Below are 22,489 nucleotides of genomic sequence, written 5' to 3'. Positions count from 1 at the left end.
AATCCTAGTCTCTGATAAAACAAAATTTCAACCAACAAATATTAAAAGAGACAAAGAAGGCCATTACATAATGGTAAAGGGATCAATTCAACAAGAGCTAACTATCCTAAAGATACATGCAGCCAATACAGGAGCACACAGATTCATAAAGCAAGTCTTTAGAGACCTACAAAGAGACTTAGACTTGCACACAATAATAATGGGAGACTTTAACACCCCTCTGTCAACTTTAGACAGATCAACGAGAAAGAAAGTTAACAAGGATATCCAGGACTTGAACTCAGCTCTGCACCAAGCAGACCTAATAGACATCTACAGAACTCTCCACCCCAAATCAGCAGAATATACATTCTTCTTAGCACCACATCACACTTATTCCAAAATTCACCACATAGTTGGAAGTAAGCACTCCTCAGCAAATGTAAAAGAACAGAAATCATTACAAACTATCTCTCAGACCACAGTGCAATCAAATTAGAACTCAGGATAAAGAAACTCACTCAGAACCGCACAACTACATGGAAACTGAGCAACCTGCTTCTGAATGACTACTGGGTAAATAATGAAATGAAGGCAGAAATAAAGATGTCCTTTGAAACCAATGAGAACAAAGACACAACGTACCAGAATCTCTGGGACACATTTAGAGCAGTGTGTGGAGGGAAATTTATAGCACTAAATGCCCCAAGAGAAAGCAGGAAAGATCTAAAATTGACAACCTAACAACACAATTAAAAGAACTAGAGAAGCAAGAGCAAACACATTCAAAAGCTAGCAGAAGGCAAGAAATAACTTAAGATCAGAGCAGAACTGAAGGAGATAGAGACACAAAATACCCCTTCAAAAAACCAGTGAATCCAGGAGCTGGTTTTTTGAAAAGATCAACAAAACAGATAGACCACTAGCAAGAATAATAAAGAAGAAAAGAAAGAAGAATCAAATAGATGCAATAAAAAATGATAAAGGGGATATCACCACTGATCCCACAGAAATACAAACTACCATCAGAGAATACTATAAACACCTCTACACAAATAAACTAGAAAATCTAGAAGAAATGGATAAATTACTCAACACATACACCCTCCCAAGACGAAACCAGGAAGAAGTTGAATCCCTGAATAGACCAATAACAGGCTCTGAAATCGAGGCAATGATAGCCTACTAACCAAAAAAAGTCCAGGACCAGACAGATTCACAGCCGAATTCTACTAGAGGTACAAAGAGGAGCTGGTACCATTCCTTCTGAAACTATTCCAATCAATAGAAAAAGAGGGAATCCTCTCTAACTCATTTTATGAGGCGAGCATCATCCTGATACCAAAGCCTGGCAGAGACACAACAAAAAAAGAGAATTTTAGACCAATATCCCTGATGGACATCGATGCAAAAATCCTCAATAAAATACTGGCAAACTGAATCCAGCAGCACATCAAAAAGCTTATCCACCATGATCAAGTGGGCTTCATCCCTGGGATGCAAGGCTGGTTCAACAGACGCAAATCGATAAATGTAATCCACCATATAAACAGAACCAATGACAAAAACACATGATTATCTCAATAGATGCAGAAAAGGCCTCTGACAAAATTCAATGGCCCTTCATGCTAAAAACTCTCAATAAAGTAGGTATTGATGGGACGTATCTCAAAATAATAAGAGCTATTTATGACAAACCCACAGTCAGTATCATACTGAATGGGCAAAAACTGGAAGCATTCCCTTTGAAAACTGGCACAAGACAGGGATGCCCTCTCTCACCACTCCTATTCAACATAGTGTTGGAAGTTCTGGCCAGGGCAATCAGGCAGGAGAAAGAAATAAAGGGTATTCAATTAGGAAAAGAGGAAATCAAATTGTCCCTCTTTGCAGATGACATGATTGTATATATAGAAAACCCCATTGTCTCAGCCCAAAATCTCCTTAAGCTGATAAGCAACTTCAGCAAAGTCTCAGGATACAAAATCAACGTGCAAAAATCACAAGCTTTCCTATACACCAATAACAGACAAATAGAGAGCAAAATCGTGAGTGAACTCCAATTCACAATTGCTTCAAAGAGAATGAAATGCCTAGGAATCCAACTTACCAGGGATGTGAGGGACCTGTTCAAGGAGAACTACAAACCACTGCTCAACGAAATAAAAGAGGACACAAACAAATAGAAGAACATTCCATGCTCATGGATAGGAAGAATCGATATTGTGAAAATGGCCATACTGCCCAAGGTAATTTATAGATTCAATGCCATCCCCTTCAAGCTACCAATGACTTTCTTCACAGAATTGGAAACAACTAAAGTTCATATGGAACCAAAAAAGAGCCTGCATTGCTAAGACAATCCTAAGCAAAAAGAATAAAGCTGGAGGCATCACGCTACCTGACTTCAAACTATACTACAAGGCTACAGTAACCAAAACAGCATGGTACTGGTACTAAAACAGATATATAGACCAATGGAACAGAACAGAGCCCTCAGAAATAATACCACACATCTATAACCATCTGATCTTTGACAAACCTAACGAGAACAAGAAATGGGGAAAGGATTCCCTATTTAATAAATGGTGCTGAGAAAACTTGCTAGCCATATGTAGAAAGCTGAAACTGGATCCCTTCCTTACACCTTATACAAAAATTAATTCAAGATGGATTAAAGACTTAAATGTTAGACCTAAAACCCCAGAAGAAAACCTAGGCAATACCATTCAGGACATAGGCATGGGCAAGGTCTTCATGACTAAAACACCAAAAGCAATGGCAACAAAAGCCAAAATTGACAAATGGGATCTAATTAAACTAAAGAGCTTCTGCACAGCAAAAGAAACTACCATCAGAGTGAACAGGAAACCTACAGAATGGGAGAAAATTTTTGCAGTCTACCCATCTGACAAAGTTCTAATATCCAGAATCTACAAAAAACTTAAACAAATTTACAAGAAAAAAATCAAACAAACCCATCAACAAGTGGGCGAAGGATATGAACAGACACTTCTCAAAAGAAGACATTTATGCAGCCAAAAGACACATGAAAAAATGCTCATCATCACTGGCCATCAGAGAAATGCAAATCAAAAGCACAATGAGATACCATCTCACACCAGTTAGAATGGTGATCATTAAAAAGTCAGGAAACAACAGGTGCTGGAGAGAATGTGGAGAAATAGGAACACTTTTACACTGTTGTTGGGACTGTAAACTAGTACAGCCATTGTGGAAGACAGTGTGGCGATTCCTCAAGGATCTAGAACTAGAAATACCATTTGACCCAGCCATCCCATTACTGGGTATATACCCAAAGGATTATAAATCATGCTGCTATAAAGACACATGCACACATGTTTATTGTGGCACTATTCACAATAGCAAAGACTTGCAACCAACCCAAATGTCTACTTATGATAGATTGGATTAAGAAAATGTGGCACCTATACACCATGGAATACTATGCAGCCATAAAAAAGGATGAGTTCATTTCCTTTGTAGGGACATGGATGAAGCTGGAAACCATCATTCTGAGCAAAGTATCGTAAGGAAAGAAAACCAAACACCACATGTTCTCACTCATAGGTGGGAATTGAACAATGAGAACACTTGGACACAGGATGGGGAACATCACACACCGGGGCCTGTCGGGGGCTGGGGGGCAGGGGGAGGGATAGCATTCGGAGAAATACCTAATGTAAATGACGAGTTAATGGGTGCAGCACACCAACATGGCACATGTATAAATGTGTAACAAACCTGCACATTGTGCACATGCACCCTAGAACTTAAAGTGTTAAAAAAAAAAAAGAACAAATAATCAGAACAAACTTTTAGTTTTAAAAAAAAATGCTGATGTCTGGACCCTATGCCCAGATAGTTTGGTTTAATTTGTGGTAGGGTCTGGGAAACCTGTGAAATCTCCTCAACTGATTCTAATGTATAGCAAAGTTTGAGGTCCCTGCTTTAGAGACCCTTCCTTATTAAGACAAACTCCAACACTAATTCTTACCTTGATCACAGAGAATCAGGAGCCACTGAACACTGTCTCTTTACAGTACTTCCACAATAACTACTTACGGGCTCTTCTGTTTAAGTCATACGGGTCATGCAAAGTTGAAAAACATATGGCCTTCTCCAAAAGGAATTTATAGTACAGTTTGTTAGAGCAAGTACACATGGGCCCTGATCACTAAGCCCCATGTCAGAATGCAATGATTGAAAGTGGCATGGAAGCAAGAAAGTGTCGTGGAAGTAAGGAAGAGAGGCCATTTACACCTAATGGCAAACCATAAGGGGTTCATGTAAGAAGTGACATCTACTTCAAGTGGCTCTTGAAAAGTGGATTAATCTTCATCAACATCAGTTTTCTGATCTCTAACAAGATTGCTGAGGCCCCATGCTCTACTAACGCAGAAGTCTAAGATTTTATGAGACCAATCCATGTGTAATCTGGAATATATTTGATATTCCAGTTTCTTTAAGGTATAGTCATTTTTGGAAAGCAAACTGGAGTCCCAGTCCCCATTTTGTGATAAAGGATGGAAAATGGTTTGCTTTAGTTTGTAGTTTGTTTCAGATTGGAGTTCATGGCCTCTTAAGTCCTAGATGAAGTTCAAAGCAATCCTTAGATTCAAATGCACAGATAGTCTTTAATGACACCTTAAGATCAAGGAAAATAAAACCTTACTCAGTTCTTGCTAGATAAAGAAAAAGGTGCTAATTTTCTGGCATTTGGGCTCCTGTGGAAGAGTGTAGGACTGTACCTTTGGTCCAGAGCTGCTGTGTAGAGTCCAGATGAGAAGATCTTTAGCCACCTTTATCAGAATTCAGAGAATAAGCCTGCATCCTAAGAAACTGGAGAAGCGAGAAGGGACAATGGAGGCTTGCGTCAGCACACCGAGAAACCCCCAAATTAGTTGTGACAGTGCTGAGGAAGCAAAGCTGAGGTAAAAATAGTCTGTCTTGATGCCCTCTTATCTAAACCACTATTTTATTTTATTATTATATCTTTGATTAGATTACTCTGTAAGAAATATATATCAAAGAAAAAGAAATGTAACACTACTTGATACTATCAGAGAAGTGAAACTTATAAAATGTTATTATATTAGAATAACATACTATATGCAGCCGGATTCTCTGTGGTAAAGAATAACCAGTAAAAAAAAAAAAAGGGGGGGGAGCCTGGCTAGGTAGGTTCCCTTTTATTCTTTTCATATCTTAGATAAAGGTTAGATGGATAGTTCTCAGTGACCCAACTCTAGAGATGTAGATGTTCGTTCATTATTCAATCAACAAATATTTATTGAGAATATACTGTGAGCTAGATGCTATTGAAGGGAGCAAGCCAGATAAAGAACCCTGCCTTCATGGAGCTTATAATCAAGCTAAGGGAAACAGATAATATACAATAAACATAATCCATAATAGAGTTTGATATAAATGATAGTGTTGCTATAAGGTAATAAAGTACTGCGGGGAAACAAAAAAAAAATTAGAAAGTTGAATCAGGTCAGGGTATTGATGAGAGCCTAGGTCAGAGTGGTAATGACCAGGCTTTGCTGAGAAGATAAGATTTGAATAAGGATTTAGAGAAGGTAGAGAAGGTAGTCAAGTGGCTATCTGAGGGCAGAACATTCCAGTCACAGAAAACAATCATTGCAGGGGCCCAGAGCACATGCCCTCTATATTTGGGAAACAGCAAGAAGGTCAGTGTGCCTGAAGCAGTGAGCTAGGGGGTAGGTTAGTGGGATATGAGATCAAGAGGAAATAGGGGATAGATTATGAATGACATTGTTCACCATAGTGAGGACACTGGCTTTTGCTCTGAGTGGGATGGGGAGCTATGGCAAGATGTTCAACAGGGAGGTGCTAAATAGGACTTTTCTGGCTGTTGTGTTGAAAATACAATATAGAAGGCAAAATGGAATCAGGGAGACTATCCAAAGAATATTCCAGTACAAAGGTGTGGTAGGGAGAATTCTAAATCCCAAGACCCCAAGAGTTCCAGTCCTGGCTGTGCATAATCCTGCTAGTTATTCCATCAAACACTGATCTAGAGACTGTTATGGAGGGGTTTTACAGATATAATTAAGATCCCAAATTAGTTGACCTTAAAACACAGAGATTATTAGATGTGTCCGATCTAATTAACAAGCCCTTTGAATCTGGGTATAGAGGAAGTCAAAGATTTGAAATATACGAAGGAACTAATGTGCTGTTTCTGACTTGAAAATGGAAGGCACCACGTGTAATGAAATGTGTACAGTCGTGTAAAGAAATGTGTACAGCCTCTAGAAACTAAGAGCAGCCCCTGGCTAACAGCCAGCAGCAAGGAACGGGGGCCTCATCTCTACTGCTGCAAGGAGCTGAATTCTGCCAGCAACAAAAATGATCTTGGAAACATATTTTTCTTCAGAACCTCCAAAGAAAACCTCATCCCAGCTGACACTTTGATTTCAGCCTTATAAGACCCTGGGCAGAGAACCCAGTCATGCTAAGCCAGGCTTTTGACTTACAGAATTAGAAGCTAATAAATGGGTATTTTAAGTAGCAAAGTTTGTTATACAGCAACAGAAAATTACTGCATCAGCTGAAAGCTTTCTAATATTCCTTATTATGCTATATATATGTTTATTTTAATTCATAAACATAATGCCCTTTACATAAACATTACCATACTATATCTATGTTTAATTCATAAACATAATACCCTTTACATAAATGACTACATTATCATGCATGTATACAAACACATAATTCTGTCTCATGAAATGAGCATATTTAGTATAAGGATATGTACAAAAACGGAAACTTGCCCAATTGTTAGTGAGTGCTCAAATTGGTGTGTTTATCATCAGCATCCTGCTCCTTCCTGGGCCATGAGAGATATTTTATAAAGAGAGGTAGGCACATAACAATTGCCTAATTGAGGCTTCTTCTTATGGAAAGCTATGAGGAAACTTTTCCAAAGAATTTGAGAAAGCTTCCTGGAAGAAATGGTAAATTTTAAGAGTGGTTTCAAAATTAGAAAGAACATCACCAGACTAAATGGCGATATTCTTATATTCTTATCCTATATTCTTATTATAGACTTGTTCCAAGGACACTAAAGTTAATATCAGTCATTTTATTTAAAACATGGTGGTGGTAAGAATTTGTGTCCAAATAAAAACTTCATCTATTTTCAAAAAAATTTAGTTCAGGTGCTGCTTCCTCATGTCCCTTCTTCCAGGAAGTTCCAGACTAGACCAAGGATCCTTCTTAGCAGCCATAACTTTTGCTGTGTAACAAACTACCCCAAGATGTAGTAGCTTAAAATGACAGCTATTTATTTGTTCACCATTCTTTGGTTCAACTATTTGGTCTGGGCTCATCTGGGATGGATTGTCTCTGTTCCACATGGCAGTGGCTGGACACCCTCATGTGTTTGCATGGCCTCACCTGGTGGTTGAGATAACTGGGCCATGTGTCTCTTATCACTCAATAGGTTAGCCGGTCTTAGTCACATAGTAGTGGTCACAGCATCCCAAGAGTAGCAGGAGAGAGCTAGCTTCAATATGCAAGCAGTTTTTAAGCCTCTAGTTTTGCTGCATTTGCCATTGTCCCATTGACCAGGACAAGTCACATGGTCAAGTTTACAGTCAATGTAAGAGGAAGCTATTACCCAAGGGTGTAGACACAGGGAGGGAAATTATTATAGCCATTTTGTAAAAAAATCTGCCTTTACTGCACTGAATTATAATCTTCTATTTTATGTTTATGTCTTAAGGACAGAAGTTCTGTTTCTTCTTGTCTGTAATGTGATCATGTATTATAACATAGTGCCTGACACTGTGTTGCATGCTCCACAATAGTTCATTTTTTTCCTCACTGTGTGGTGTTTATAAGAACCCAAGCCATTTGGACCCATAGTTACCCATTTTAGTGAAATGGAAAGAGAAAGAGTTCAAAATAATCCTGAATTTCCATATGCCATCCCCAAAGGCTTACGAGCCTCACCAGGACTTGAGCAAAAGCCTAGCTTGGATAGCTTCTCTCACTGTCAGCTTCCCTGCAAAGGCTGCCAACAACATTCTTAAACTAAAGTACCAATGGTGCTTCAGCTCTCTCCCCAGAGAATTCTCACGTGTCATCTCTTTGCATATTTTTTTCACACACTCACTACATCAACGACTCTTCAATTTGCTGTGGCTTGGGAAATGTCGGGAGGGAAAGTTTATGACGTCTCCTACATATGCAGACATCTGGCTAAAGCAAGCAGGCCTGCAGATCAATTTGCTTGGCTTTCTTACTTTTTAATCTTTATCCAAGAACTTCATAAGATCCTGATTATGTACAAAAAATAATTGTTTCCAACTTCTTTCAGAAATACTGGGAAAGTCGTTTAAATTAGCTGGGGATATACCTGATTCAAGGAGCAATCATCTTTATTTTTTAGAGCTAAAACAGATATCCAAACAAATCTTTAAAAACTCCTACAGGTATCAGTCTTACTGTTTTCGTAGTTCTCTTACTGCAATCTCTAGTTAGAAGCATTCTGGTAGGGGGAATAAAGCAAGACCAAATGTGGCAAAACTATGTATGGCCTCTTTCGTTTTAAATTCCAAGCATGTCCTGGGTTTGTCAGCTGCTTGAAATGGTCCAGCTGGTCTTAGTTGACCAGATGGCTGAAAAGTAAGGAGAAATTTCCTTATATAGGAAATAGGCCATCCCAGTTAATAATGGCGAAAGACAATGCCTCTGGATCCTTGCTTCAAAGAGACAGTTCTGGACCTGTCAGAGTCGTCTGCACACCTAGGTCATTCTAGCTATCCCAGTGTTTGCTTTCACTTCTATAGTCTCTGGGCTTCAGCCACAAATGAGGACTCAAGACACACTTAGGAGTGGCTATAACTCATCTAGCTATGATAACAAACATGGAGTAAAGGAAAATAATCGTTTAATCTTATTTTGCCATGTGCAAAGCCTGCCTGATGTCTCAGTCTTCCATCTTCCATTCAATTCATCCTCATACTTTTCTGAGGGTGGGAAAGACAACATGCAGCCTTTAGTCTGCCACTAGAGGCTTTATGCTCTAAACGGTTAAAAGAAGTATTGCCAGCACAATAGCTTCTTGGGGGTTGGCAGAGATGTATGTTTAAAAACCAATTTTATAGCTTCAAAGGGAAAGATACCGATGAAATACATATCATGCTGGTATTTGATTTTCCTGTATTTAGAGAAGGGATTGAACTTCTGAAAAACAAAAAATCAAGAACAAAAACACAAAAAGTATTGGTTGGCAGGAAGATAGGAAATTAACTTGGAATCAATAAACACAAGTTTCTTACTTGAAACGTGTTTAAAATGTGTGAAGCATGTTTGAAATGTACCCAGATTTTTTTCTAGAAAGCCTTATTTTAAAAGTGTAGCCCAAATATTATGAGTAGAAGGTCCTCATTGCCTGGAATGCCTTTTACCTCCTCCTACTTCACCTACTTAATATGCCTCGTAGATTCAGCTCAGGCTTCCTCCTTCAGGACATTTTCCTAGGTCTGCTCCTGCTCTCTCTACTTCCTTTGCTCCTTCCCCCTCTCTTCTCTCCCTTCTTCACCCACCCATTCTTCCCTCCTCCACTTAATAGGTTAGGCATCTTACTTCATATATCTTTTTATTCTACATTGTTAAATAATCACCATTCCAAATGCCTATCTCTGGTCTAGCAGATTACAAGCCCCTGAGGGTAGGGGCTGTGTTTTATCTTTGACCCCTAGAAGAATGCATGGCACAGATAAAACATTCAATAAGTGTTAGTTGAATAAATAAATGGATGGATGAATCATCAATTGAATTATACTGGGAATACCCCTTGATTACAAGTATTTTCAACACTGTTCATTTATTCACTGATTTACTCTTTACTGAGCACCTACTGTGAACCAGGTGTTGTGCTGAGGGGTGGGTACACGAACATTTCCAAGAGCAATGAAGTCCTTGCCCTCATAGGGATAAAAGTCTAAAATTAAGAGTGTATATTTATATGTGTAACAGTATGGGAACAGGATATTCTTATTGCCTCAGCATTTTTACTAAAGCCTTACACTAAAGGGAGACGCTGCACATATACATGCCAGATACAGTCTAGAAGACAGAAAATGCTGTCTAGAGACTCTTATACCCAACATCCTGTATTATTACAGAAAACCAGACATTCGAAAACATTAATTGAAGTAATGGAATTTGTGGACGTTGACAGTGCTGTGGCATTCTCCCTGTTCTCCTAAAGATGGATAGAAGGTGGTTTATACCCACCCCTGTAAGAAAAGAGACTGGTATCTCTTCCATATGCCATATATTTGGTAAGCTGCTGAAATTCCAACAAGTTGCCCCTGGATCAGAGTTCTTAAGAGAATCTCTCATTTGTCTTTAGTATTTGGGTTTTATATGAAAATGTGAACACCAATATCTTCCTTACCTGAGTGAATTTTGAAGGCAGTAGGTTAGCTGGAATACCCATGATAGTAGGGTGAAAGCAGAAAGATTAGCAGTTGGTTAAGTTGCATTTCTATCATTTAGCAAGGCAATAATGCACAAGTTCTTAGTGAGCCTAATAAATGGTGTGGAAGATAGCCAAAGGTGAGTCATCTGGAAAATACATCAACCAGGAGGGCTATCTTATTAAGGAAGGGGACCTGAGGAGTAAGAAGTTGTATGGGATATACTGCTAGGAGGTGATAGCTAAGAGGAGATGGTAAGGCATCACCCAGAGAATACATTATTCATCTGGAAATGGTGTAGTATGTTGGATGCCCTGGGAACTCCAAAGAACTCAAGTTCACCTCACAAGAAATCCAGCATTTGGGGGCTTGCCATTAGAGAAGGCACTAATAGTATACCACAGCTTCGGTCACATGAGACTTTCCTCCATCTTTCCCATTACTCTCAGCCCTCAACAATGGTGAAGTCAGCAACATGAGTGAGGAAAAAAGTTGGAAATACAGGGGAGGAACTGTGAAGGAACAGACAAAGTGCTCCACATCGCTGTACATTTTCAAGGCACAAGTCAGGCCTGAGCATGCGGCAAGGGAAGAAAAGAGCATTGAATTGTACATGAGACTGAAGTTTTGTTTCAGACTAGATAATTTTTTAAAAGTCTGATAATAGACTATCCTAAAATATCTATTTTGTCACTGATACTTTAGCTGTCTATTAAATTGAAAAATACACGTTTGTACATTCCAGGTCTAATAGCATAGCATATAGTACTGAGAATCTATAGAATCCTCCAGGGGCAGAGAAGACATAGCCAAGTGAGGGTATTTAATGGTAGTGAGTGGGGAAAAATTGACTCATATCTTATTCAGACCCTCTGGAACTGAACCCATTTAATCAACTATCTGTAAAAAAACACACACGTGTATTTGTGCATACGTACATAGTTGCCCCCTTGGTATCCACAGGGGATTGGTTCCAGGATCTTTGCAAATACGAAAATCTGTGGATGCTCAAGTCCCTTATATGAAATGGGGTAATATTTGCATATAACCTATGCACATCCTCCCATATACTTTAAATCATCTCTAGATTACTTATAATACCCAATACAATGCAAATATTGTATAGTTGTTATGCTGTATTGGTTATTTTAGTTGTATTATTTTTATTGTTGTTTTGCTTTGTTTTTTAAAAATATTTTTGATCCATGGTTTGTTGAATCTGCAGATGCAGAGCCTGCAGATATGGAGGACTAATTGTATCTTGTACACACATACATATGACAAACTTTGGTTAATCTCATTGACAGTACAACTATAAGTGAATAGTGAGCCATCCAAAGAACAGGACATCTTCTATTCATAAGGCCCTTTATGCATTTTCTAATATAACCTCTCATGCCATGGAGCAGTCTTTTCTACTACATTATGGACAGGGAACAGTAAGAATAAAAATAACCAGAATGAGATGAATACCGACGATGTAGAAAAACTGGGCTAAACAATTTATATAAGTACTGCTTCATCTCATCCTCATTTAATTTTTTTAAGGGGTAGATAATAATGTTCTCATTTTATAAATGATGAAACAAACTTAGAGAGGTTGAGTGAAGTAAAGGCTCTAAGATTTAGATCAAGGCCTATGTTTCAAAATATGTCTTTGTTCATATTTTTATTATTATTATACTTTAAGTTCTGGGTTACCTGTGCAAAACGTGCAGTTGTGTTACATAGATATACACATGCCATGGTGGTTTGCTGCACCCATCAACCCATCATCTACACTAGGTATTTCTCCTAATGCTATCCCTCCCCTAGCCCCCCCACCCTCCGACAGGCCCCAGTATGTGATGTTCCCCTCCCCGTGTCCATGTATTCTCATTGTTCAACCCCCACTTGTGAGTGAGAACATGCAGTGTTTGGTTTTCTGTTCTTGTGTTAGTTTGCTGAGAATGATGGTTTCCAGCTTCATCCATGTCCCTGCAAAGGATATGAACTCATCCTTTTTCATGGCTGCATAGTATTCCATGGTGTATATGTACCACATTTTCTTAATCCAGTCTATCATTGACAGACATTTGGGTTGGTTCCAAGTCTTTGGTATTGTGAATAGTGCCGCAATAAACATACCTGTGCATGTGTCTTTATCATAGAATGATTTATAATCCTTTGGTTGTATGCCCAGTAATGGGTTCGCTAGGTCAAATGATATTTCCAGTTCTAGATCCTTGAGGAATTGTCACACTGTCTTCCACAATGGTTGAACTAATTTACTCTCCCACCAACAGTGTAAAAGCATTCCTATTTTTCCACAACCTCTCTAGCATCTGTTGTTTCCTGACTTTTTAATGATCGCCATTCTAACTGGCATGAGATGGTATCTCATTGTGGTTTTGATTTGCATTTCTCTAATGACCAGTGATGATGGGCATTTTTTCATATGTCTGTTGGTTGCATAAATCTCTTCTTTTGAGAAGTGTCTGTTCTGTCCTTTGCCCATTTTTTGATGGGGTTGTTTGTTTTCTTGTAAATTTGTTCATATATTCTTAACTTCGCAAAGTCTGCTTGAGAATTTTTGGAAAGGGAGACGTACTCTAGAGAAATTCCAGTCCTTTATAGTACATGTAATATTATTATGAGATTCTTCTGTATTAAAACTCAAATACTTTTCTGTGTAACTTTCACCCATGGATTCTGCTTCAAGTCTGATCTACTAGGTTGGTACAAAAGTAATTGCGATATTTGCCATTACTGTTAATGACAAAAGCCACAATTACTTTTGCACCAACTTAATATCTTCAACATGGCCTCACATGGGAGAACATGGCTGATCATTAATTTATCCATTCGATGAGAATTTATTGGTCATCTAGTCTAAGCCACATACTGTTCTAGGTGTTGAAGTTAACAGAATGAACAAGACAAAGTTGTTGCCTGCATAGAACATATATCCCATCAAATATCTTCTCATAGATCTTCCCTCATTCACTCTAAACATGCTCAGTACCTTCTTTTTTCTCATTGAAAGTTTTTAAAAATTAAAAACTATATATATGTTATCTAGAACACAGTGGGCTACAAACACTCTTATGCAAATGTATTTATAATTATCATACTTACAAAAGCAAAAAAGAAAACTCTAAATATCTAAGATGGTGTAAAAGTTTGATCTCAATTTTCTGTGTGTGCATGTGCGTGGGCTTGCCCATAAATGCACATGGGAAAAAGACTGAAAGAAAATACACCAAAGTCTTAACAACAGTTATTTAATGGTTGGTTAACATTAATCATGTTTTCTGTGTTTTCTGTCTTTTCTATAACAAACATCTTACTTTTAAAGTGTAATGTGCATGTGTACTCCATACGGGGCATTGAAGGAGGCCCTGAAGTAAATGTACAATCACCACAGTGGAGCATCTGGTCAGGGATTGCAGTGTTTATAAATTAAAATGAGTATTTACATGCATGTGCATGTATAAGTAACTGTATGACCAATTCTTCATTTTCCATGACTCACTTTTTATCCCATGTGTTTCACACCATCATCCACATAAGTTACATTTCCTCATGGTCAGTTGAAAGCCAACCATGTTTAATAACAGCATAAGAAAAGTACACAGAAGAAGATAAACCTAATGGTGGCAAAAGGATAACCACCATGAGTTCAGAGCCAAGTGTAAAATGATTTTTGATTTTACTCTCTTTTGGTTTATCTGAGTTCCTCATTGCCTTTACATACAAAGATCCCTGATCAGTGAACATTTATTTAGCAATAGTTTTGACCATTGATGCAGAATCATAACAGCTTTATAAAATGAATAACAAATTTATAAAAACTCTAACTCCCATTTTGAAGATAAATGACTACTCTTTTCACAGCAATGAGCAGTTGGAGGCTAAATGTCTTATATTTTGACATTATATGCTTACAGTTTGTCACCAGTACTTTAGCTGTCTATTAAATTGTAAAATATATGTTTGTACATCCTGAGGTTTAATGCCATGGCATGCAGTGATGGCAATAGCTAATGACTAAGAAGAAATAAGCAAATGAACCTGTTTGGGAGGGGCACAGAGTGGATTAAAAGTGCTATTAGGTAAAATTGATTTTTGATTATACAGGTTAAAAAAGCTGTTAGTATTTCTGACATCTGTATTCCAGTAGAAAAATAATACAGGTACATTATACTATTTGTTATTCTAGAAGATAAAAAACTATTAGAGATACCTCTATTCCTTTCTCTATGACCATATAAAACCTAATGTTTATCTTTGGAGGCATGGGACTTAATAAGTTGTGTAAATATTTCTCCAGTATTCAGCCCACCTCTATTATAACCACAGACCTCCTCCATATGTCATCTTATCTTCTGGACATGGGAGATAATGTGGAACATGATCTAACATTTCTCATTATGTCAAATTCAGCACAACCAAACATAAACTCAAGCCAGCAAAAACATGGAATTACATCTTCATTATTTTCCGGAAATGCATTTTGGAGAGACTGCTCAACCAGTATGAGACAATGTACACTGAATCCTAAATTGAACTCATATTCTGGAAAATTGAAGCCAATGGCTCAGTGTACTCAGTGAAATGGGGAAGCACACAAAGGCACACTTCTGGGGTGCTAGAGCATTTCAAAAGTGGGACATTCATCATTACTTGCTTAAGCAATATTTACAAATGCAGATGGCCTGCTTTTTATAAAAATAGATACACAGCCACTTATGGATTATTATTTGAGGTGCTATAAACTCTCTATATGTCCCTGATATCGATCCCACACTCCTCTGTCACCATGCCACATTTCTAGGAATTTTCACCATTTTAGATGACTCTACTGTTCCTTCTCTGGGTAACTGTGTCACTCAAAAATAGTAGCATATCAGCCATTAAAGGAAATTAAGGCATAGCAATGTTTCATATATCAGATTGCTGTACCCTAATATTGTACATTAATTTCTTACATATATTTATTGATATGGCTCTTCTGTGATTTCCAGGAGCCTAATTCAAATTTTTATTACTATAAATGACTTCACTAAACATATGAATTGCAATAGTTTCACCAATAAATACTTGAAAATATGGCATAAATTGCATCAGTCTTACTCCGATTCTTGCAAGCTTTATGTCTTATAAACAACCGAGATCAAAAGCACTCAGGGGCTTCCTAGAGTCTCTAAGCCATGTTTCTGCCTCTACTCATTTCTCTTCCCTCTCAATACTAATTTCCCTTTCCTCTAAATGATATGATTTTGAGGGTTCCCCATGTTCCCAGATCCCTGATTCTCTCAAACTCAGCTTCTTGTCCTCTTATTGCATTCATATCTATGACAGTGTCATAGGGTGGCCAACATTTCTGTCCTCACAGAACTCTCCAGCCCACAAGACCTTTGGGAAGCTTTCATGTCATCTGTTATCAAGCAAGATTTCTTACCTTTGGCAGAGATGCCCTGGAGCCTGAACTCTGGGTGGTCATCGTTAAGACTGTGGTGATGCCCAGTGCGACCCTGGCAGGGGCTGCATCCATATTTATCCAAAAGGAAACCCAGGACAAAATTACTATAAGCAGGCTTGGGATGTACATCTGGATCAAATAATATCCCATTTGGCGTTCCAGATGAAACTTGACCTCAATGCAGGTAAACTTTCCTAGAAGGAGGAAATGATCATTTAAAGTCCAGCCTGAATTTATATTTCCAATTCCATTATCCCATGTTGTTTAAAAAAAAAAAAAAAAAGACTACTGCAGATGGATTTGGAAGATTGCACAAAATGTTCACCCTACGTAACCAATTCAACTCTTCTCCAACTGAACCAGTAATAGAAATAATTACTGTGGAATAATAGTGATAATAATAGTGTGAGAATGTGTGATCTAAAGAGTCACTGGACCAAAACCATAAAGCATATTTAATTTTTAAAATCTGTGCTTGCTGCAGCTTGATTGTTTTAGACAGAGCTTCAGAATTTACAAGACCGACAGAAAATGACCAGTGGAAATAAAATATTCAAATTTTGGGGGGTTATAATATGTAATATATAGTATATTATATATTAATAGCATATACTATATAGCATATAATATGTAACACATGACATACACTGTGTAATAGTTGAAGCCATTTCCTCCAAAGTAGTACAGTTTACATAAAACTACAAAGTATTTAAAGAACTGTGTATTTATCATTGTGTTATTAATGGCAAGAGAAAAATGTACATTTGTATAAGCCAGTGTATAATCTAGTCATTGTAAAAATTTCCTAGCCTTCTGGGTAATTGCTTCAGGACATTTAGCATATGCTTAGGAACTACGTACAGTGTTTCTTTACCTGTAAAAAGGAGTTCATATAAAGGTATTAAAACTTCTAACATTTAAGAGATAGATATTCCTACCCCTTCCCACTTTTTTTCTCCTTAATTGACTTGGAGTTAGAACTCCAGAAGGTAATTTTGCTTAGTCCATACAGATTACAAGATATAGGGTTGAATTCTTCTTGGTCGGAAAAAAAACATCCTTGGAATCAGGTTTTGGTTACTTCATAAGTATCACTGTTGGCTGTTGGAACAAGTGTGCATAAACTGTTTTCCTCAGCAAGGGACCTAGACCAGTTACTGGACAAACCATCATGTCTTGATTGTCTCTCCATGATCAGCTTGCATAGTATTGAATGAACACCATGGTTTTTCTTAAGAAAAACCATCAACTTTTCTGGACAGGTAAAATCTTCCAGAAAACAACGGATGCCTATTTGTTGCTACCACCTCAAGTTCTTCCTTCACCACCTGCCCCCCAACCCCATGTGTCTGTCAGCACTACTGATAACACATGACTTTAGAGCCAGCTGAATTCCTGCCAGCTGACTTTCATCCAAACTTCTATTGCTATCCAGGACTGAAGAACACAACAGCTCTATTTCTGGGTTTACAAAGACCTGTGTTATTGTCCCTCTTTTCCACTAAGGCAGTAAGACAGTGGGTGCAAATTGACCTAAGCATCCAATGGCAAGAGCGGATGCCAGAAAGGAGCCAGAATTTATGTTTTCTGCACCACTAATGAGGTTTTCTACATCTTTCCTCAGACTCATTCGACAACAGATGGTCAGCTAGGAACAGCAAAAGATCCTAAATCCTCTCTCCTTCTCTCTATGTTCTGGAGAAATTAACTCTTGTGTTTGCTGACCTATTCCAGAGAGTATAGGAATCTTATCTGTTGAGGGAGTTTTGAGCCAAATCAGGTCCGTGCCACATAGGTCTATTTGCCTGGTAAATATGCAGCAATTAGAGTAATGAGATGTATACTCCAAACTGCAAATGGCGCTCACTTGTGTTTAACAGCTGAAAAAAAAAAAAAAGAAACTTACCAGTGTTGTAGTGCTTTGTACAGTAGCCAAGTTCCTTCTCTTCTTTCAAAATAAACTGGGGCAGGGTCAATCCTTCAGCAACTTGCACTGGACCATCACTTAACCACTCAAATATCAGGTCATTCATCGTGTACCCAACTGAGGTAAAGAAATCATAGTGAAAATTGAATATGGCTTTCCAAGAAAGCTTGAAAGTCTACCCATGTAAAGAAACAAACAAAGAAACTGTCTAAAGCAGACATACGCTCAGTCAATTCAAGAGCATTCTTAATAAAAGAGCTGCAATCATCACTACAACTCTGTGTCATTGGAGCCAAAGAAATTTAAGACAGAAAGCTACTTATGGATGGATTTTTTTTCTGTGTAATGAAAGAATGGAATCTAAAAAGTCTATTGATTTCTGCCTTTTTATTCACTAACTCTTTCTGAAGAACAAACAAGTGAACAAACATAAAAATCCTTTGAAGATTGTCTTTACTTGCAAGAGCTGAGGCTTTAGCAATCCAATAAGACAATCCAATCCACAGTGCCAGTCTTAGTACTTTAAATGAAAACCATTCTTTTTTTAAATGAGAATGAATTAATCACGGGCCTGCCTAAAACATTCCCATTACAGACTTGGCCCTCCTCCTAGGGTCTATTAGCTTTGCATTCAGAAAGCTTATGTTAAAGTCCTTCTACTTTAGCAAATGGGGAAGACTATTGGCAGGTAATCTAAGAGGAAATTATGGAATATGCAAATTAAGAATATTCATTTGTGCTAGTGTCTTGCTAAATGGGCCCACTCATCACAATTATTAATACGAAGTAAAACAGATTACCTATTATGAAATATCATATTTTTATATGACTTGAACCATCCAAAGTAAAATTGTTATCAGTTTGGTAATCCAAAGTTAGCTCTTAGTCTCCAAGCTAGGTCATCATCTGTCAATTTTTTCTGGATCTTTCTCTACCCTAGAAATGAAGCCTACTCTTCTTTCATGCACCATTTCTCTACCTTTTCCCTTTGTTTGTAATATTTGAACTTTTCAAATAAGAGTGATGAGGACAGAGGATATTATGTGAGGTCTCGGCTGGCCAAAATCCTCAGCATGTTTTTTTTTTTTTTTTAAGTTTATGGATTCTTATTCTTATTTACTGCAAGATAGTGACTCACCAGAGCTACCCAGAAATCAATGGCAAGTTTAATTGTAATCTACTTTCCTGTTTCTTTGGACTACCTTTTCAACATAAAGCCAAAAAAAAAAAATAATAAGAACATGGAAAGCAAGGAGATACAAAGAGGCCCTATACAAGCATTGGTGGTCCACAAAGAGAATGGCAAACCCTATCTGTGTGAGTACACCTTGGAAACCTCCAGCAAATACTACTCTAAGCTCACAAAATACCCCACGTTCTTGTCTGGTGAGCTTCTCGTTGGCCACCACAATAAAAGTTCTTGTCAGTCACCCTGAAGCCCCAGCATGGGGAAGACAGCAGAGGTAAAGAGGTGGGGATGAAGAAAGTAATATTGGGATAGAAAAGGAAAAAAAAAATAATTCCCACCCTTCACATCCAAAGTTAGTGGTAAACATGATGTTTCTTTGATTTCATTATTCATGCCAGGACTGAGCTTATTTACTAATTCAAATTTTCTAAGCCTTGGATGAACATCAGTTGACAGCTACGGCTACTGTTTTACAGAAAAAATAAAAGTGTTGGGTTGAGTCAGGGGAGATTTTGGAGCAGTAGAGAAAACAGAAAGAAGGAATCATGTAAGAAAATGTTTTTCTCAGCTTTTTTCTCAAGAGAAGGAGCGATAAGGAAAAAAATGAATACATAAGGCCTATTTTAAATCAGAAATTTTCATTTTATCTATGACAACTTCTTAAAATAAAGAGGTTTCATCATTTTGTTTATTTCTCTGGGATGTTTCAAGGGAAATCCATAGTGATTTTAGATGATCAGAATGAAATCAACCCTGTCACTACCTCTTTTTAAATAATAGATAAGTCTTTTTACACATATTCTTTTTCTAAACCAAGAAGTTAAAAGTATTTCCTTGCCCATGCCTCATTAAATCTCCTAACGTCCATGTAGGTCAGTGGCACTTATTATTCTCTGCATTTTACAAACAGAGAAACTGATAGACCAAGCCAGAAAGAAATTCATATCTCTTAACTGAAAATCCTGTTACTTTGGAGGCATCAGCAACTTATGGTGACACATGTCAAAGACTTTAGTGGCATCAGGGTTAGGTCATAAAGGGGACAAAGTAGATGGCCTTTTTCTACTTGCTTCACCATGCTTTTGTGTATCCACTGCTTATCTAAGAGAAATGCCTCTTATTCTGTCTTATTCCATCTCATCTCATGCCCCTCATTCTTACATCCTCCTCTGGCCAAGGTCCTTATGTCTTGTTCTCAAAGCAATTATCCCTTCCTGCCAGAATTCCTTTTGGGGAGATGGTCTATATGGGCATAAGATGGAAAGAAATTCAATTTTCTGATTAAAGAGTGATTCACTATAAAGATTTAATGACTAATAATTTTAATTTTCTCAGGAGACATTTTCATTTCAATGAAAAGCTTACCAAGTCAGGCTATTTTTTGGGCGGGGGGAGAAAGGCAAGTTATTTGGCATTTTACTTTGAAAGGTTGTCTATGCTGTATTGATAATGAGATTTTGTATGACACACACACACACACACACACACTTTGGTTTGTCTTTCCATTAGGATGTTGGGGGTTGGTCAGTATATAGGGAATGAGTGGTAAGGGTCCTTTCTCTTTAATGACATACTAAAAGAACCAGGTCATTGGTTAAAACAAGCAGGGAGTCATTTCAACAGTGGTGACTTACAACTCTCCAGCTGCATTGTACAGGTCTGGACATCCATCGGAAAGTTCTTCAAGTCCATGGGACAGGATAAGGTCAAGGTGAGTCTTAGCAAACAAAAAAAAATTAAAAACCATTTTTAAATCTATGAAGTCCAGTTGTTGAGAAACAAACAAAATACACTTGGCATTAAGCAAAGTGACATTGATTCAAATAATGAAATCTAAGCTCCAACTCAGGGCAGTGCTTTTTGTTTTTAAAATGAAGAACAGTCACTGATAAATTTTTTAAATATTGTAGTATTTCACCATAACCTCTTACTCTCTATTTTTCATCTTCCAGCCTCTGATTCTCCCTCCTTCCCCCAAAATGGTGCTGTTCTCAGCTTTGTACTAGAATAAACAAGACCACTGAGATATAACATAACAAAAACAATAGGCTCTTACCCACACCAATGTCCAAAAGATATAAAGTTTATACTATTTTAGAATTACACCTTGGACTTTGCTTCAAGGACAGAAATGATGTAATAAGTATAATTGATCATGGTAAGTGCTAGTTCTTCTTACATCAAATGGGCAAATGCTTAACTCCACAGTCTTCTCATTTACTGCATGTATGGGTTAACAATATATTGTAGCATTTATTCTAGAATTTTGATAATTCTGGAGCAAGTAGTTCTTGAGCTAGAAAAACCCATTTAAAGATCATGGTTTATTTCATTAAGTCCCACATATTATCTTTGTTTTTATTGCATTTGTTTTTGGGTTCTTGGTCATGAAATCCTTGCCTAAGCCAGTGTCTAGAAGGGTTTTTTCCAATGTTATCTTCTAGAATTTTTATAGTTTTAGGTCTTAGATTTAAGTCCTTGATCCATCTTGAATTGATTTTTGTATAAGGCGAGAGATGAGGATCCAGTTTCATTCTCCTACATGTGGCTTGCCAATTATCCCAGCACCATTTGTTGAATAGGGTGTCCTTCCCCTACTTTATGTTTTTGTTTATTTTGCATGGCAAAAGGAACAGTCAGCAGAGTAAACAGACAACCCACAGAGTGGGAGAAAATCTTCACAATCTACACATCTGACAAAGGACTAATATCCAGAATCTACAATAAACTCAAACAAATTAGCAAGAAAAAAACCAAACAATCCCATCAAAAAGTGGGCTATGGACATGAATAGACAATTCTCAAAAGAAGATATACAAATGGCCAAAAAAGATGTGAAAAAATGCTCAACATCACTAATGATCAGGGTAATGCAAATCAAAACCACAATGCGATACCACCTTACTCCTGCAATAATGACCGTAATCAAAAAAGTCAAAAAAAAAAAATAGATGTTGGCATGGATGTGGTGAAAAGGGAACCTTTCTACAGGGAATGTAAACTAGTACAACCACTATGGAAAACAATGTGGAGATCCCTTAAAGAAAGAAAAGTAGAACTATTATTTGTTCCAGCGATCCCACTACTGGGTATCTACCCAGAGAAAAAGAAGTTATTATATGAAAAAGATACTTGCACACACGTTTATAGCAGTACAATTCGCAGTTGCAAAAATGTGGAACCAACCCAAATGCCCATTAGTCAACAAGTGGATAATGAAACTGTGGTACATATATGTGATAGAATACTACTCAGCCATAAAAAGGAATGAATTAATGGCATTCACAGCAACCTGGATGGGACTGGAGACCATTATTCTAAGTGAGGTAACTCAGGAACGGAAAACCAAATATCACATGTTCTCACTCATAAGTGGGAGCTAAGCTATGAGGATGCAAAGGCATAAGAATGACACAGTGGACTTCGGGGACTCAAGGGGAAAG

The 22,489-nt window shown here is 37.6% G+C and overlaps 1 protein-coding gene across 4 annotated transcripts in view; it reads right to left on the bottom strand.

Annotated features, from left to right (window-relative positions):
- The window catches only part of GLRA2 (glycine receptor alpha 2), a 204,343-nt gene that overhangs the window by 108,628 nt on the left and 73,226 nt on the right, over positions 1-22,489 (bottom strand). For all 4 annotated transcript variants that reach the window (XM_034949729.3, XM_003805701.3, XM_003805702.3 and 1 more), the window contains 3 exons: positions 20,681-20,763; positions 17,837-17,974; positions 15,910-16,124 (listed from right to left, as the gene is read on the bottom strand). In XM_034949729.3, the coding sequence (XP_034805620.1) occupies positions 15,910-16,124; positions 17,837-17,974; positions 20,681-20,763 (436 nt within the window). The remainder of the gene's footprint in view (positions 1-15,909; positions 16,125-17,836; positions 17,975-20,680; positions 20,764-22,489) is intronic.

The sequence above is a fragment of the Pan paniscus genome, chromosome X, assembly GCF_029289425.2.
Source record: "Pan paniscus chromosome X, NHGRI_mPanPan1-v2.0_pri, whole genome shotgun sequence".
In the NCBI taxonomy this organism is placed as follows: domain Eukaryota; kingdom Metazoa; phylum Chordata; class Mammalia; order Primates; family Hominidae; genus Pan; species Pan paniscus.
Note: the sequence above shows the minus strand (reverse complement) of the source record. Positions and strands in the feature narration are given on the sequence as shown.